We start from the raw sequence: 20380 nt of genomic DNA, 5'->3' as shown, positions 1-20380 counted from the left end.
TTGACATATCAAAGGCTTTTGATAAGGTTTGGCATAAAGGCCTACTACACAAGATTTCCAGCTACAGTATAACTGGAAATGTTTTCTCGATCATTAAATCATTTCTCTCAGATAGGCTCATAAGAGTAGTGGTTGATGGGCAGAAATCAGAGGCCCACAGTATCAATGATCTCCCAAAACACATACTAAAATCTTTCATTGACATCTATGCTGATGACACGACCATATGGCAACACATCATCTCTCTCCTCTGATCTTGAGCGCGTGGTACAGTGAGGAAAGTGGTGGCTGGTTACCTTTAATACATCTAAGACCAAGCTCCTATCTCTACATCAAAAACGCTCTGATCCCCATCTGGCATCAATTGAAATGAATGGCTCTCTTCTAGTGGAGGCCCCATGTTTTGATAAGCTTCTGGGTTTGACCTTTACTCCTGGTCTTTAATGGAACACATACATCGTCTGTGGCCAAGGTTGCTGGAAAGATGGTGGGATCCTTCTACCACTCCAGAAGATATCTCACTAATGATGCAATTCTCTATCTATATAAGAGCCAAGTACGTCCAAAGATGGAGTAATGCTGCCATATCTGGACAGGAGCCGCTAAAAATAGCCTATCCTGCCTTGATAGAGTACAAAATAGTTTTGTGGCTTAGTGGGGGGTGCCCTTTTCTCTACCCTGCAACCTCTTTCCCACAGAAGAAACGTTGCGAGCCTGTCGTTGTTCTATTGTTATTTCCATGGCAAGTGCTCGTCTGAGCTCCATTCTCTGGTCCCCCTTCGCCAATCTTTTTCAAAAAACACCCGACTAGCTGAAACCACCGTCAATAATTTTCCCCACTCCTTATCTGTGCCAAAATCAAAACGTAGATTCCATGAAGAAAGCTTCTTTCTTAGAACTGCACGCCTGTGGAACTCTGTTCCGCTTGCCTGTTTCCCTCCCGACTTCAACCTGGATGTCTTCAAGTCCAACACAAACAAATTCCTGATGAACCGCCCTCTTAAGTAATGACACCTTATCAATTCTCCAATAATACTGCTACACTATCCCTTTGATTACTGTACACACAATAACCCTTATCCCCGAGTGGCCATTGGGCCTTGATAAGTGGTGAACCCCATGTAATATATATATATATATATATATATATATATATATATATATATATATATATATATATATATATATTAGTATTTACACACACACAAACACACATATATTTAAAATGAAAACCAATCTAAAAACAAAAATAGTGATTTGCCAACAATGTCTTCATTCATTTTTTAGATCCTCCTAATCAAGCTGTAATACGTCAGACATCATATCTTAAAAGAAATCTTTTCCTCATAAGAGGGAGAAAGAGACAGAGGAAAAGAAGAAGAGAGAGAGGGGGAGAGATAAAGAATATCAAGCTCTCTCCAGTCAATACTCATCAAGAGATGGGTATAAGCTTGATGTGGATATCTACAACGGTCCCTAATTATCGAGGTTGAAACTGTAAACAATATATATATATATATATATATATATATATATATATATATATATATATATATATATGTGTGTGTGTGTGTGTGTGTGTGTGTAAGAAGGAGAAAGAGACAGAGGAAAAGAAGAAGAAGAAGAGAGAGAGAGAGAGAGAGAGAGGGAGAGATAAAGAATATTTGTATTTGTAAAAATGATTATTAAAATGAAACTTTTATTCTTAATTTTTATGAAAAAAATCGGTTTTGCCAACAATAAATTTGCTTTCAATCATTTTTTTTTAGATCCCCCCAATCAAGTTGTGATACGTCAGACATCATATCTTAAAGGAAATCATTCCTCTTTGATTTGCGATGTTTCCGGTGGTTCTCCAGATGTTTACACCTATTTATGGTCACCTGGAAAACATCTGCATCAAAAAGAAATAAATATTAATTTGACTCAAGTTGCTAATCAAACATTCACTTGTAAAGTCGTTCCTCAGAAGTGTCCGGGAAATGTTATTAAATCATCACCGAAAAAAATCATTGTAGAAGGTAAGTTTACTTTTATTGAATTGATCAATTGATTTAATTTCAGTGATTGTTTTTTTTAAATGGAGTGAGTAACTATAATGCACAAGTGATGTTTTGAGATGGAAATTATTTTTAAATAAATGTTTGCAGAAAAAAAAGTAGAAATATTTCTAAAGTTTGTCTTATCAGATAAAACTCTTTAACACAAGTTTGTTTTATACATTTTTTGTTATATTTATGTTTGCGTTTTCTTTTTTTAGCATTTTTTTTTAAATTACATTTTCACCCCAAACAAGACACATTGCCACTTTGGTATAGGGGACTACTGTCAGGGGCAGCAACTACTGAGGCACTATGTTAGGATTTGGGCAGCAAGATGTCGGTTCACGTTACACTTGAACTTCTGCATGTCAGTACAGTTAGGGAAGCAGAGACCTGGAATGGAATTCCAAAGTCTAGCGGTTCTGGGGAAGAAACTACTGGAGTAGAAAGATCTTTTACATCTAGGGATCTCTACTATGTGGGGGTGGGATTTAGCTGCCTGTCAGGTTTGTCAGGTGTTTCTACGTCGTGGGGGCACAAGTGTCTGCAGTTCGTCAGCGCATTCACCATTAAAATACTTGTAGAACAGGCAGAGGGATGCAATGTTTCGTCGATGGGACAGAGGCTGAAGCTTAGATGCCAGTTCAGGACCTATCAGATTGGCGACTCTCTTTTGAATCTTATCTAGGAGCGAGAGACTAGTAGCAGATGCACCAGCCCAAATGTGATAACAATACTCCATACATGGGCGAATGGTGGCCTTATAGAGGTACAGGATACTTTTGGGTGTTAGTAGTTTTCTAACACGGTAGAGAGAGCCTACCTTCTTCGCAGTGGCCCTGGTAATGCTTTCAATATAATTGTTCCAACTCATGTTTCCTGTGAACTTTAGGCCAAGCAGTTTGAAAGATGTACTCTCAGATAAAGAGTCACTGGCCATTGCTATTGGTGGCAGAGAAGGTTTCTTGTAATTATTGAAGGAAACCAGTTTAGTCTTGGCAGCATTGAATGTGACCATTCATTTATTTACCCATTCCACTACAGATTGGAGGTCATCCTCTAGCATTCGGTCTCTGCAATTAATTCGCTTGTCTTTAATGTTAGTGAATTAAATGACGATCTATTTCGTTTTGTTGGACGCACAAGATTGGAATTGATCACGAGAAATGCAGTGGGATCTTTACATAAGTGTTTCAATAAATTTATTGTTAAAGATATCAACTAAAGTGTTTGTGTTAAAGTTCACAAATTCAGATTGATGATGATAATGATGATGATAGTGATGCTGATGACGATGACGATGATGATGATGTGGACTGGACCTCCCGTGCTCAGGTCAAGAACTAACCTCTAGCTTCTTCGGAAACTGTGGCTCGTGATGTCAAGTCTACCGGGAAATCTCCACATGGATTCTTTACGCCTCTGTGTTGAATTCTGCTGAAAAGTAAAAACAAAGCTTTGCCTGCACCAGAAAGAAGGCAGACAAAATCAGAATTTCTAGCTTTTTTTTATTTTTTACATACCACTTATCAAGGCCAAGAAGCCACTCGAGGATAAGGGTCATTGTGTGTACAGTAATCAATGGGATAGTATCAAGTTGTCATACGTCAGACATCATATCCTTCCTCTTTGATTTGCGATGTTCTCGGTGGTTCTTCAGATGTTTACACCTATTTATGGTCACCTGGAAATCATCCGCATCAAAAAGAAATAAATATTAATTTGACTCAAGTTTCTAATCAAACATTCACTTGCAAAGTCGTTCCTCATAAGTGTCCGGGAAATGTTATTAAATCATCACCGAAAAAAATCATTGCACAAGTGATGGTTTGAGATGGAAATATTTTTAATAAATGTTAGTATTAAACAACACGATAAAAAAAGAAAAACTAATAAAAAAAACAGCTAATAACGCAATATCGCATTGACATATTGAACTAATTGAACAACAACAAACATGCAATGATGATGATTTTTATTTTTCAGATTATCCAATCATCAAAATGCCTAATCGATTAACAGTGATTGAAAATAAAACAATGGAATTTAATTGCATTTCTGAAGGAAATCCGAAACCAACAAATGTGTGGCGCATTGGCAACAAGATCATCAATTCCAGATTGTTAAGAATTGTTTTTACACGACAAAATGCAAGCGGCGGGATCCAATGTATTGCAATTGCAATCAGTTTAAAACATGGCATTTTAAAAACTGTTAAAAATATTTCAATTTTAGTCACATGTGAGTTTTTATTTACACAAAATATTTTTCTTTTTTATAAGTTCTTCTTTTCGATAAAAATAGAAAATACAATTGTAGCATAATGAATATATAACGAAATTAAAGTTTTGACACTACGTTTATTTGAAAAGTTTTAAAATTTGCAAACAATTTTTGGAAATAACAGCCAGAAAACCAAGTGATATCTAATTCAGACATTTCTAACTCAGTAATTGTCTGTATTTTTGAGATGAGGTGTTTTCATTGATTGAGATTGTCGGACTGACTTCTTCATCTTGGTTGTTATTGTCACAACGTTTCAAGAGCGAGTCAACACTCAGACAACACCTGGTATGAGTGAAGCCCCGCATGGAGGAGAACATGACCAAAAACTGCATATACTCCATCCCATGCAGTTGCAGAAAGGTTTACAAGGGTGAAAACACCTGGTACGAGTGAAGCCCCGCATGGAGAAGAACATGACCAAAAACTGCATATACTCCATCCCATGCAGTTACAGAAAGGTTTACAAGGGTGAAACATGCCGCCACCTTAAAGTGGAAGAACACCGAAAAGCGGTAACTAAAGGGGAGACGGAAAAATCGGGTATAGCCAACCATGTCTGGATGGAGAGGGGGAACCATCGCCCCATATGGGATGAAGTAAAAATAATAAACAGAGAGACCCACTGGAAAGTGAGAAAACTTAAAGAAACAGCTCACATGCTCGGACATAACAACCTACTGAGCAAACCAAGCATAGAGCTGAATGCAATTTGGGCACATCTGGTAGAGAGAGAAAACCTTGAATAACAACATAGGTTTAACATTAACAAAAACCAACTAAGAATTGTCCTAGTGACATATGGCCGAGTGGTCCTAGACGTTGTATCAAAATTTACAGTTACCCAAAGGTGCTGAGTTCAATCCTGAACGAAGGCAGTGAAAAAGTAACATTCAAAACAGAGAATCAGCAACTATGTCCCAAAGCCTAGCTGGAGTCCGAACACGGTACCCCCATAATAATAATAAAGGGTTGGGTTCGAGACTCCTAACAAACGGTTCCCCAGTTCGATACAAAACACCTGACGAAGGCCGGAGGGCAAAACGGCCGAAACGTTGTGACAATAACAACCAAAATGAGGAAGTCAGTCCGACAATCTCAATCAATTTCTAACTCAAACCTCAATTTCTGAGACATGTAAGAAACCATAATATAATGAAGTGATATTCTATCGGCATCTTTTGATAAGAAGAAAAACGGGTTACCTTTGTTGTGTAGTGGGTCGGGGGTTCATATTGGGAGATACACATATAACGGCTTCATGTAATACAGAGGTAACAACGATGATGATGACAATACAGACGAGACTTCATATATAACAGTTCTTATAACACATACAGAGGGGAGATTTTTTTTTTTTTACACAGTGATCACCACTTATCAAGGCCCGGAAGCCACTCAGGGATAAGGGTTATTGCAAGTACATTACGTTAGTGAGGAGATTTTATGAAGTGTTTAATTAGGGGGGCGGTTCATTAGGAATTTGTTAACATTAGACTTGAAGACATCCAAGTTGTAGTCCGAAGGGAAGCAGGCAGACGGAACAGAGTTCCACAGGCGTGCAGTTCTAAGAAAGAAGCTTTGCTCATGAAATCCGCGTTTTGATTTAGGCACAGATATAGAGTGGGGAAAATTTTTCACAGTGGATTCAGCTAGACGGGTGTTTTTCATGAAAGATTGGCGAGGGGGGACCAGGGATTGGAGTTCAGACGAACACCTGCCATGAAAATAACGATAAAACAAGGATAGGCTCACAACGTCTCTTCTGTGGGAGAGGGGTTGCAGGGTAGAGAAAAGGGCATCCCCCACTAAACCACGAAGTCTATTTTGTACTCTGTCAAGGCAGGATAGGCTATTTTTAGCAGCTCCTGGCCAGATATGGCAGCAGTATTCCATCCTTGGACGTACTTGGCTTTTATATAGATAGAGAATTGCATCAGTAGTGAGATATCTTCGCTTCGATGTATCTCCTCTAGATCTCTCCTGATTCTCTCTCTCACCAACTCCATGGCTTCTAACCTCCAGATTCAATATATTGAAAAATTACTTTGTTTATCAACTTTAGCTCATGTACATCTGTACAATTAGTTGTTTTTTTTTTTTCATTTTACATCTATTTTATTCATACTTAGCGTGTTTATATGTGTAATTAGTTGTCTTGCATCCACTTGTTGCGCATACTAAGTCTTTCGCTAAGGCAGGAACATTATCAGTCTTTTCAGCTTGATGTCAAAACTTCCAACATATGAAAAACAGAAAGGTGTACAAATAGTTCAGCGGAAGTGATTCATTTTCCACAAACTATTCTGATTGGTTAATGTATCAATCATCCTGCCTGTAAGCATGCGCAAATGAAATTAGATTTAAAAATGTGTTAAAAATTTTACGATTTAACTTTAATGTTTTTTTTTCGTTTTGCTATGCGAATAGTGTAACTTCATTTTTAAGAGACAAAATATGAAAATGGAATCATTTTGAAAATTTATGTTTGAAAGGTATTCGTAAACTAAAAGGTATTTTTTTGAAAGTTACAAATTTTGAAAGTAAAATTTTCTGAGTTTGATGTTTTTTGAAATATCACCGAAAATGAGATGGAGATACGTTTATTAATGAAAATACTTTTCTGTAAATTATATATTAATTCAAATTTTATTTTTGTTTTTGTAGATCCTCCTGAAATTGCAATTTCTTATGAGAAGACGAAGAATGAAATTTCTTGTTCAGCTAATGCCAGTCCATCCAACATTACGTATGAATTGGTTCAGAAATGGGGAAGTACAGAAAAAAGAAGAATTAACCAGAACGAAAAGGTTTTTCAAAATTTAAATTACCAAGATGCGGGAGATTGGATTTGTCAAGCAAGCAATGGTGTTCCCACAAAAACAGGAAAGAAATATTCTGAGAAGTCTATTCAAGTTAAAGTTAATAGTACGTATTTAGTTTTGTAGTTGAAATTTTTGGATTTACTGTTGAAAATTGAAAACTGAACCAATTTTAAGCAAATGATAATTTGATGAGAAAAAAGGTCAGAAAATGACAAAATTGAAATAGTATTGTATAAAAACAGTAATATATTTCTATTATTTAATAAATATTTTATTGTAATTGCAATATTTTTATTTCTAGTTATAAAGAAAGATATACAGAGGTGAATGCAAACTCAGGTTGAGAAAGTTTCTTGTAATTATTAAAGAAAGGGAGCTTAGTCCTGGTAGCATTGAACGTTACAATTCATTTTTGCCACCATTTCATTACAGACTGGAGGTCTTCCATTAGGGTTACGTACGACCATCGAAGACAACCTGGTTGCTTCTCCTATTTAAGAAGGATTTAATTATGTTAAGTATTCGTCCAGTAATGCCATAGGATCTGATTTTCATGTGAAGACGTGTTATATATTTACCTTTTATATAATTCCTTAGCGATTGAAATGTGCACAATTTTATATGTATTTTATATTTATTATTTTATTTCTTTCTTTAATGATTGGGAGTTTTGTGTTTATCATTTTTCACATGTATCACACACACACATTCTTACGTTTATTAATATATACAGAATTATTCCTTGGAAAACTGAAAACTTTTATTCTTTCTTAAAGCTATTTACCTTAATTGATACTTATAATCAGTGTAGAATTAGGTTACTTCATCAAGAGAATGATTTCTTTACATGTGACTCCCTGTCTGAGAGTACATCTTTCAAACTGCTTGGCCTAACGTTCACAGGAAACATGAGTTGGAACAATTATATTAAAAACATTGCCAGGGCCGCTGCGAAGAAGGTAGGCTCTCTCCAGCGTGCTAGAAAACTACTGACACCTGAAAGTATCCTGTACCTCTATAAGGCCACCATTCGTCCATGTATGGAGTATTGATGTCACATTTGGGCTGGTGCATCAGCTGCTAGTCTCTCGCTTCTTGAACAGGTTCAAAAGAGAGTCGCCAATCTGATAGACCATGAACTGGCATCTAAGCTTCAGCCTCTGTCCCATCGACGAAATGTTGCATCCCTCTGCCTGTTCTACAAGTATTTTAATGGTGAATGCTCTGACGAACTGCAGACACTTGTGCCCCCATGACGTAGACACCCTCGACAAACCCGACAGGCAGCTAAATCCCACCCCCACACAGTAGAGATCCTTAGATGTAGATCTTTCTACTCTAGTAGTTTCTTCCCCAGAACCGCTAGACTCTGGAATTCCATTCCAGGTCCCTGCTTCCCTAACTGTACTGACATGCAGAAGTTCAAGTGTAACGTGAACCGACATCTTGCTGCCCAAATCCCAACATAGTGCCCCAGTAGTTGCTGCCCCTGATAGTAGCCTCCTACACCACAGTGGCAATGTGCCTTGTTTGGAGTGAAAATGTAATAAAAATAGATTAAAAAAAAATATGTGTAAAATTTTATATTTATTTTATATTTACTTCTTATTAAATTTCTTCGCAATTGTAAGTTACTGTGTTTTGAGGTTTTAAAATTATGATCTCATTTTTTTTTTACATGTGCACAATTTTATATGTATTTTATATTATTTTATATGTATTTTATATTATTTTATATTTACCTCTTATCAAATTCTTTAGCAATTGGGATTTTTTTAGTGTATTTTGAGGTTTTAAAATTTAAGACATCGTTTTTTGCCCTGTAAAATGTTTATAATTCTTTTTAAAGCTAAAGCAAAATTCATTGGTGACGAAATTCAAGAAGCAAAAATTGGACAGCAAAAAAACATCAAAGTCTGTTTTTATTGTCATCCTGAAGCCGATGTCGTAGAATGGCACAACGAACATGGGAAACTCTCTTCGGGTAAACTTCTTTATAGTCCTGCTGAAGATGGTCAATTTCCTTTTACTGGAACTTGTAGTGTCTTGCCACTGGATATAACGGAAAAGTCAGCTAAAAATTATGAATTAATTGTTCAAAATGCAGCTGGCGAAAGTAAATACATTGTAATTTTAGGTAAGTATGAAACTTTTATTTACTTGTTGTTATGTGTTGTGTTATGTTGCAATTAATTAATCATTCTTTTATTGTGTTACATTTTATGAATTGCTAGCATGGTCATCTGGCGTTGCACGGTTCTAAAATGCGTATAAATATTATATTTTTATTAATGCATATTTTTTATTTATTATAATCAGAAATACCGTAGGTATTAAACGTAACGTTAAATTTCTTATAAAAAATTATGTAAAAAAACGAAAATAAACTGCGACATGTGCATGCATGTATTATGTTTTTTATTCTAAACAGTTCACGTCTAGCGAGTAAAAATTATACTCGAGCTGAGATCAAAACCAAAACCAAAACAGAGTGAATCAAATACAAAAACCATTAGTTCAAATTGAGGAGGCAAAAAAAGTCTGCAGCAACAAATTCCCTTAAAACCAGCTTAAATTATCGCCCCTAAATCAGTTTAAAATATCCACCAACAGGCAACAAAGTATCTCTAATAGTAATTCTTGTTGTTCCAGGTTATATAACGTAACATTTAGTCCAAATGCCACGACTTTCTCTTAGTGATCGTCAGGAGTTCATTAATCTCCACCTTTCTGGTTTATCCAATCGAGAAATCGCCGCAGATTGAAATGTGATGAGAAAACGGTACGAAAGACTGTGCAAAAGCACCAAAACACTGGCAGTGTTCATGATGCTCTTAAATCTGGTCATACTAGAGTTACTTCTAACAGGGAAGACAATGCTATCAAGATCCGCAGCCTAAGAAACAGATTTGAAATGTCTCCCCAAATCCAACAACAGCGCAATTTTGTAAAAAAAGTGCTCTCTTTCTACTGTCAAGAACAGATTAAAGAAATTTAATCTGTGAGGATATGTGGCAAGACGCAAGCCAATGATTTCTGTTAAGAACAGAAAGCGCCGTCTGAACTTCGTCAGATGCAATGAAGATCATGACTCTTTATATTGGTCAAAAGTGCTTTTTAGCGACGAAAGCGAGTTCAATAGGTCAGGCAATGATGGTAGGCAGTACGTCCATTGGAAGAAAGATGAAGAATTTTATCGTAGGTGCTCAGTTTCAACGCTGCAAGGTAGATCACACGATAACAATGTGACTCCCTGTCCGAGAGTACATCTTTCAAACTGCTAGGCCTAACGTTCACAGGAAACATGAGTTGGAACAATTATATTGAAAACATTGCCAGGGCCGCTGCGAAGAAAGTAGGCTCTCTCCAGCATGCTAGAAAACTACTGACACCTGAAAGTATCCTGTACCTCTATAAGGCCACCATTCGCCCATGTATGGAGTATTGTTGTCACATTTGAGCTTGTGCATCAGCTGCTAGTCTCTCGCTTCTTGAACAGGTTCAAAAGAGAGTCGCCAATCTGATAGGCCCTGAACTGGTATCTAAGCTCTGACGAACTGCAGACACTTGTGCCCCCACGACGTAGACACCCTCAACAAACCTGACAGGCAGCTAAATCCCACCCCCACATAGTAGAGATCCCTAGATGTAGAAGATCTTTCTACTCCAGTAGTTTCTTCCCCAGAACCTCTAGACTTTGGAATTCCATTCCAGGTCCCTCCTTCCCTAACTGTACTGACATGCGTACAGTTGTTGCGTAGATATGAAAAAGATGTTCGAAACGTTGGACGAGCAGATGAATTCTACATAGTAATGGTAACTAAACCACAAGGAAAAAGAGAAGAACGAGCGAGTGAAAGTCACAAAGCGACTGACAGACAAAGATAGAACAGCCAATCTGTAATGGATGAGAGGGAAGACTATGTAGCGCACACCTTTTAAACATGTTGGTACATAGACGGACAATTGAATTCTACATTTTTTACACACGTTCACCACTAAAAAAGCATATAGCCATTTGGACATAAGGGGCTACTATTTAGGACCATGCTTAGGAAAGATGAACAAGATGTTTGTTTACATTACATTTAAATTTCTGCATATGAGTACAGTCAGGGAAGAAGGTAGCAGGAAGAGAATTCCAAAGTCTAGCTGTTCGAGGGGAAAAAACTATTAGAGTAGAAACTCTTATGATATTTTGGGACCTCAACAGTGAAGGGGTGTGATTTTGTTGCTAAAGGGGCGAGTCGTGGATATGAACGTTGAGAGAGCACAAATGCAATGCGTTTATCAGAGCATGTTCCATTACGTTGTAAAACAAGCACAGGAATGCAACATTGTGGTGATGGGGCAGGAGTCGAAGTCTAGTAGACACAATATTATCGGGTAGGCCGTTAATGAATATCAGAAATAATAGTGGTCCAAGGATCGACCCCTAAGTCGCTCCCACGTTAATGTTATGCTGCTTGGATGAACGTCCATCAATAATGATTACTAGACTTCAAGGAAGCGAATGAAAGTCACTAAACGACTCACAAAGATACAACAGCCAATCCGTAAAGGATGGGAGGGAAGACTGTATAGCGTACACCTCAGCCTCCTTTGAATCCCAGTCCTAATATATACTTCGATCTTACTGTACGTAGGATTGATTTTTTTTCAATCTGCAAACACTGTCCGAACCAAACACTAAGGATCTGATCATGCTGAAGTTCTTCCAATTGATGTCAGAAACCGCCATTTTTATTTTGTTTTCTTGAGAGCAGTTTAATCACGTCTCTAACTATGTACAAGCATTTTCATTTCCTGAAGAAATTTGATTAAAGTTTCTTTTGAGATTCCTGTCAAACCTCCTCAATCGTCGCTGAGATGGTTTTCAAAACCTTCATATCGTTATACGCTTTCTATGTAGTTTGATATATCTCAGGTGATAACTGTGGCTGGAGGCCCCATACTATCTATTTTTGTGGAAATAATTGAATCGTCAATGTTGAACTAAGAGTCATCAGTACATATATATTTTTTTTATTGCACTGTGCCACTTTGATGTAGAGGACTACTATCTGGGACATAATTTGTAGGGGTACTATGTAGGGAGTTGAGCAGCAAGATGTCTTGAACTTTTGCATGTCAGTACAGTTGGAAAAGCCGGAACCCAGAAAGGAATTCCCAAATGTCTCTTTGATTTTGAAAGAATAAATATTAAAAAAAATAAGACTGCAATATTCTTTTAAATATAAAAGAGAACTACATTTTCAGAGCATTTAGTTTTCATCCATATTTAAAACATTAAAGAGAAGTAATCGTTTCATGAGTTATGTCCCTTGGATTTTGCAAAAATCAATATCTAAAAAAAAAAAAAAATAAGACTGCAATATTCTTTTAAATGTCATAATAAATTAGATATTTAGAACAACTAATGTTTATCCATATTTGATTGCATTTACTTCATTGAGGTTTAAACCGCTAGATTTTTAAATGTGCCACGTTTTAATGAAAGTTTTGCAGTTTTCCAAACCTTTTATAAGTATTTCATTTTTTGTTTCAGATATTATAAAAGAGACTGAAGACAATATATTGGTAATAATACTGTCTTCTACGATTGCAGTACTTCTTATTATAATTATATTTTGTGGAATTGTTTGTTTCAAATACCGAAAACGCACAAGTAAGTTGTTCACTTGAATTCAGATATGTTGAAAATGTTTAAAAATGTTTTATATATGTTCAAAATGTTTAAAAATGTTTTATATATGTTGAAAATGGTTAAATATGTTTATATATGTTTTATATATGTTGAAAATGTTTAAATATGTTTATATATGTTTTATATATGTTGAAAATGTTTAAATATGTTTATATATGTTTTATATATGTTGAAAATGTTTAAAAACGTTTTTTATATGTTGAAAATGTTTAAAAACGTTTTATATATGTTGAAAATGTTTAAAAACGTTTTATATATGTTGAAAATGTTTAAAAATGTTTTATATATGTTGAAAATGTTTAAATATGTTTATATATGTTTTATAAATGTTTAAATATGTTTTATACATGTTTAAATATGTTTTATAAATGTTGGAATGGTTGCATGTTTAATGGGGCACATGTACATAACCAGCATTTTTTGGTGCTCTTTTACAATTTGTCATTGTTTTGAGGGAGACAACTCTCTTTTACTAAAAGATCCGACCATTCTTAATAGTTGGCAAGATATTCAAAACCAAAATGTGCCCAAGCCTTTTCGAAAATCCTGTAGTTTTTTTGCTGTGTATGAATCCCAAGAGCGATAGGAGGCATTTATCCTGTTTGAAAGTGACACAATGTTCAACAAGTGAGATCGGAGATGCGCCGCTGTACCACTCATGCCTCCTATCGCTCTTGGGATTCATACACAGCAAAAATATAAAACCAGTTTCATCAAACGGAAATGGAATCATGTCTTTTCTCGTTATATCCTGTAATATGCAACCAAAAGGCTAAAATCATTCTAAGCAAATCGAATTGTTAAACCCAAACCAAAAAGATTTTATTAATAGAGCTATTCTAGATTAAATGTTGGTAAAATGAAATATTGATAAGTTTGTTAGGAAAAAAGGAAATCCGTGGCTAAAATCGATGTTTTAATATTGTGTCAAGCTCTATCATATTATCGACAGTGTACACATTTATTCAACTTTTAAACATAATTTAATGCAAAATGTTTTATCTAGCATTTTTTATTCTATTTTTTATTCTATTTTTTATCCTATTTTTTATTCTATTTTTTATTCTATTTTTTATCCTTTTTTTTATCCTATTTTTTATTCTATTTTTTATTCTTTTTTTTATTCTATTTTTTATTCTATTTTTTATTCTATTTTTTATTCTATTTTTTATCCTATTTTTTATCCTATTTTTTATTCTATTTTTTATTCTATTTTTTATCCTATTTTTTATCCTATTTTTTATTCTATTTTTTATTCTATTTTTTATCCTATTTTTTATTCTATTTTTTATTCTATTTTTTATCCTATTTTTTATCCTATTTTTTATCCTATTTTTTATTCTATTTTTTATTCTATTTTTTATTCTATTTTTTATCCTATTTTTTATTCTATTTTTTATTCTATTTTTTATTCTATTTTTTATCCTATTTTTTATCCTATTTTTTATTCTATTTTTTATTCTATTTTTTATCCTATTTTTTATCCTATTTTTTATTCTATTTTTTATTCTATTTTTTATCCTATTTTTTATCCTATTTTTTATTCTATTTTTTATTCTATTTTTTATTCTATTTTTTATCCTATTTTTATCCTATTTTTTATTCTATTTTTTATTCTATTTTTTATCCTATTTTTTATCCTATTTTTTATTCTATTTTTTATTCTATTTTTTATTCTATTTTTTATTCTATTTTTTATTCTATTTTTTATCCTATTTTTTATCCTATTTTTTATTCTATTTTTTATTCTATTTTTTATCCTATTTTTTATCCTATTTTTTATTCTATTTTTTATTCTATTTTTTATTCTATTTTTTATCCTATTTTTTATTCTATTTTTTATTCTATTTTTTATCCTATTTTTTATCCTATTTTTTATCCTATTTTTTATTCTATTTTTTATTCTATTTTTTATTCTATTTTTTATCCTATTTTTTCATTCATTGCAACGTTTATAAAATGGACGTTTTTAATAATATCATCATACCATTCTCTCAGGCATTATCTCCAATTATTAAGTGATTTGTTATCATGTCATTTCAAACTTGATTTTCATCATTCTTGATTTACAGTGAACAAAAATGCTGCAATGGCAAATCGTCCTCTACCAGCTAAACCTAAATTAGGTAAGAAAAAAAAATCCTAATCTTGCTTTATTTTTTATGAAAAATGATTTTAATCTTTTGTAAAGAACTCGCTGTACCAACCGGCCACGCGTTGTTGTGGGTCCGTCTGGTTAACGCAAGTATTAGATTGATTTGTATCGCACAGACACTCATACGCACACACACGGACACACACAGACACGCGCACGCGCACGCACACGCGCGCGCACACACACACACACACGCACACACACACACACACACACACACACACACGCACACACGCACGCACGCACACGCACGCACATATGCACGCACACGCAAAAACACACGTACACGCACACACATATGCACACACGTAGACAAACACACAACACACACACATTGATAATAGTCAGAAATAGGCAGTTTTATGGCTTCAAAATTAAACAGAAGGAGACTTTAAAATCTTTAAACTGTCAATTTAATTAGAATAAAACGAATATTTTTGCTTATAAACATGTGGTAGAGAACATTATTATTACTAACATGTATGATATATTGAAACAGAAAAGATTTATTTAGCTTAAAAGAAATAATTTTAGTCAATTGTACTGTTGAAAAAACATTTATTTTGTATAAAAGAATAATTATTGGCTTATAAACATGTATATGTGTCAGAAAATATTATTTGGTAACAACATCAACGATTTTGTAAACACAAAAGATTAAGCACAGTAGCATAAGTGTAAGGCAATCGTACTGCCAAAACAAAAAAGACTTAATTTGATATAAAAAAAAATATTATAGGTTCCATAAACATGTGTACATGTGTCACAAAACATTATTTAGCAACATCTACGATTTATAGAAACAACAACAAAAAAAAAGGTACAAAGATGAATAACTCCTGCATCAAAATTACCTCCTGCATCAAATTACCTCCCTTGTCATTTTCATCTTTTACAAAATATCGAATAATTTTAACTCCTTATTTATTATTACTTGTCTCCCCACTAGGACAGACTTAGCCACAGATTCGGTTTTTAATGTGGGGATAACCCAGTGTAAAAGTAAACATGTGTCACAAAACATTATTTAGTAATAACATTTACGATTTATATAAACAAAAAAGGGGGTTGTATTACTGTACACATAGATTCGAAAAAGTTGTCAAAAAACAAATATAGAACAAATAAATGTTATCAAATGCAAGATAAGTTACTTTCCTACCAAACTGGATATATTTTTTGTGTTTTTATTCAATGTAACATATTTATTCAGCTCGAAAAACATACAGTGTTTACCGATGTATTGGAAAATTCAAAATGGCGGCCGACTTTCTGTTAAACACGGTAAGTTCGAGAAAAAGTGTTATAAATAATAAACTAGACAAAATACTATTAAAAAAACACCGAATATATGTCAACCTATGTCACGGTAATATATATTGATCGAATTTCTAACAGTATTTTGTCTAGTTTATTATTTATAACACCTTTTCCCGAACTTACCGTGTTTAAGAGAGAATCGGCCGCCATTTTGAATTTTCCAATACATCGGTAAACACTGCAAGTTTTTCGAACTGAATAAACATGTTTAATTGAATAAAAACACGAGAATTATATCCAGTTTGGTAGAAAAGTAACTTATCTTGCCTTTGATAACATTTATTTGTTATTTGTTTTTAACAATTTTTTCGAATCTATGTGTACAGTAATACAAACCCCAAAAAAGATTTAGCGTGTTTTAGAATAATTAACAGCTACTGTAAAATTATAAGAACTTTTGGCTCATATTTTGATTTGTTGCAAAATATTATTTATTAACAACATCTACGATTTATATAAACAAAAAAGATTCAGCACGATAGATTAGGCGCATTAGAACAACTAACAGCTAAAATATATATACTGTAAAATCAAAAGAATTTTGGGCTTATAAAAATGTCTCGATGTGTTGCAAAACATTTTTAAGTCATAACACCACGATCTCTGCGATTGTTCTAGACGTGCAGGAAAAGACAGAAAAGATGTTATATATTTGACTTGTGCACGTTTGTTCGAGTAAATGAGAGTTATAGTATTTAAGTGTCTGTGGTATGATGAGCGGTTGATACGTATGTACTTATATTTTCTGGCCCTGTCGGTGGGGCATTAGAATACGCCGACTGCCCCCCCCCTGCAGAGGGTAAAAGTCCCTCAATGGGTGTCCTGGATATGATCTTAAACTATATCCAGTGGTGAGACCCCAGCTTGCGGGCTTTGGGGAGTGTGGAGCCACCCTTTAATTGCCATTGCTCCCAGGTCGACTCTGACCCGGAGTGGTAGTACCTGTTAGGGTCCCAACTATGGGTTAAATAGAAACCGACGTGAAAACAACAAATATATTCTATTAAAAAAATTTTTCTTCAAAATCTTTGGATTCGGCATTAAATAACCCCAAAAGGGTTGATATGCCGTAAAAAAAAAAAAAAATAACCAACCAACCAACCAACCAACCAACCAACCAACCAACCAACCAACCAACCAACCAACTTATATTTTCTGTTAGTACTAATGTCTCTGGGTGAGAAATAAGAATTTTTCTTGCTTTTTTTAAATTCATCATCATCATCATCATCATCATCATCATCATCATCATCATCATCATCATCATCATCATCGTCGTCGTCGTCATATCCACCACCACCACCACCACCACCACCACCACCACCACCACCACCACCACCACCCCATCATCATCATCATCATCATCATCATCATCATCATCATCATCATCATCATTGTCGTTGTTTTCATCATCATCATTATCATCATCATCGTTATCGTCGTCATCATCATCTTCATCACCATCTTCATCACCATCACCATCGTCATCATCGTCGTCGTTATCATCATTCTCATCATGATCATCATCGCTTGGATTTGCAGTATACACTCGTTATACATCTCAGTATATAACACTAGTAGCATACGACATTTTCATATCGATGTCTGTATCAAGAAATGAGAATCATTATGACGCTTTTCTTACCTATCTAGAATTAACTAAAATTCATTCCAAAAGAAAAGGAAAAATCTGAAGTTGGTAATTTGATTGAGCGCTACATAAGCATATATATCCAGCAACATAGACCACCATGCATTATTATATTTTGGCCGGGCAACGACGGATATCCCGGGTAAAATGGTTAGTGACCGACATCATCATCATCATCATCATCATCATCATCATCATCATCATCATCATCATCATCATCTTCGACATTTTAACTGGTGACAATGTTATAGAAATAAAATGTTTTGCTAACAAAAGAATAATTCGCTGTTGGCCGATCATCAAATATGTTTTTAAGTTTATTTAATTTCTAAAAAAAATCAAACTTTGTCATTTATTGATTCATATATATATATATATATATATATATATATATATATATATATATATACTAGCATTTCAGCCCGGCGTTGCCCGGGTGTTTGGCTATGTATGTTGAGCATAAAAAAGCGGTAAATCTTTTTTTAACTTTGACCCCTATTATGACCTCTTAACATTCATTGTTTTGGGCTCAAATCAAGTTATCAAGTTAGATCCATGTCTTAGGAATCTATATATAAAATTTCAAGTGTTTAGACCCCAAATTGTCGGAGGAGTTTGGTAGAGTTCTCAAAGGTCAAATCGTTGAACTTTGACCCCTTAGCAGCCAAATTTTGGCGGAAAACCGATCACATCGATTTTCTCAAATCTCAGTATCCTGTATATCAAGTTTCGAGTCTGTAGACTAAAAATTGACAGAGTTATTGCGGAGGAAAATGTACACATACAGACACACAGACACGTTCACTTTTATAGATGCAACAAAAATATATACGTATACATAAATATATATGGAAACAATTTTTTGTTTCCTGTAAACATTTTACGCAAATATTATGCAAGTATAAATCATGTAGAATATCTGCATGAATACAATTACACGTAATAGTTAACTAAAGATGATCATCCCATAAGAAAAACGAAAAAACTAATAGGGATTAATTAAAATGAATGTTGGTGCAATTCCACAAGCCATATATAAGACAGTTGTATTTTCTTTTTAAATAAATAAAAGAGAGGGGTTTTAATATGAATATCAATACACACAAAAGAAAAACGAATTTATAGGAGTAAAGATATATATATATATATATATATATATATATATATATATATATATATATATATATATATATATATATATATATAACTATAGTAATTTATAAAATATCTATGGCGATTAAGCTACACTGAATATTCTGCGTTTCATCCACTATAGGATTCGTCAGGCTTATGCGCGAATTCTGTGGTTGTTTCTTGTTTTTATATATGTTGAGGATATTTAGTTAGCCAATCAGCTTTCTAGTATCCACCGCGCCCCTTCCTATCAGCCAATGGGCATGCATTTTATCGAACAAAGGATCTGTTTTAGAACTAGGTTAGTGGTTTAAGGTAGACGTTTTCCTTTTTTTTTATATATATATATAAATATACCTATGTGTACACACATACATGCACATATATATACATATAGCCTGACGAATCCTATAGTGGATGAAACGCAGAATATTCAGTGTAGCTTAATCGCCATATATATTTTATAAATTACTAACTAGCTCTACCTATGTATTGAGCACTTTTGAAGTAAATACTTAAAGTTTACGCATAAATCTATACTTTCGTATATTAAATTTATGTGAGTAAATGAAGTAGTTATATATATATATATATATATATATATATATATATATATATATATATATATATATATATATATATATATATATATATATATACACTCGTTATAAAGACAAACACAGCTGATTATAAAAATATTTCATTTATTTCAAAATATAACCTTTCGGTTTTCGAATGACAGTTTGATAAGTCTAATGGCGTGCATACTGCATCGCGAGGTTGGTGGTGTGTGGAGAATGTGTTTTTAGCACCCTCTTGTGTCGCTCTCTTAACTTCGACTCTCTCTCTCTCTCTCTCTCTCTCCCCCTCTCTCTCTCTCTCTCTCTCTCTCTCTCACACTCTCTCTCTATTTTTATTAGCTCAGATTACATTACAACCTGCATTGTTGAAATGGGGATCAAACTCGCTGACCGGGGATTTCATGTCTTAGAATTTGACGCCCATTTGACGTCATCGCTTGCTTGGGCCTTGTATCGACTTTTGTTTGATGTCACTCCAGGGGGATCTGGATCATCCAACACCTTGTCTTTGTTCTGATTGTGACCACTCTGCTATTTACCTTCATAGCCAGCACTTGTTCCAAATTATCTTAGGAAAAACATTTAACTTGGTTGATTAGTATGTTGTCCACAGTCACATGGCTAGCATGTTAGTTTGATGCGCCCCTCGGCTAGATCATGTGTTTAAAATGTTTTGTATTTC

The 20380-nt window shown here is 34.1% G+C and overlaps 1 protein-coding gene across 3 annotated transcripts in view; it reads left to right on the top strand.

The window, feature by feature from the left end:
* LOC145269878 (neural cell adhesion molecule 1-B-like) overlaps positions 1-20380 on the top strand; it is a 79308-nt gene that overhangs the window by 52366 nt on the left and 6562 nt on the right. For all 3 annotated transcript variants that reach the window (XM_080125625.1, XM_080125624.1, XM_080125623.1), the window contains 6 exons: positions 1770-2021; positions 4029-4283; positions 6993-7253; positions 9000-9287; positions 12699-12818; positions 14930-14983. In XM_080125625.1, coding sequence (XP_079981751.1) covers positions 1770-2021; positions 4029-4283; positions 6993-7253; positions 9000-9287; positions 12699-12818; positions 14930-14983 — 1230 coding nt within the window. The remainder of the gene's footprint in view (positions 1-1769; positions 2022-4028; positions 4284-6992; positions 7254-8999; positions 9288-12698; positions 12819-14929; positions 14984-20380) is intronic.

This window comes from Euprymna scolopes, chromosome 45 (assembly GCF_053919585.1).
Source record: "Euprymna scolopes isolate OS-2025 chromosome 45, ASM5391958v1, whole genome shotgun sequence".
Lineage (NCBI taxonomy): Eukaryota > Metazoa > Mollusca > Cephalopoda > Sepiida > Sepiolidae > Euprymna > Euprymna scolopes.
This window is presented reverse-complemented; position numbering and strand designations above follow the sequence as displayed.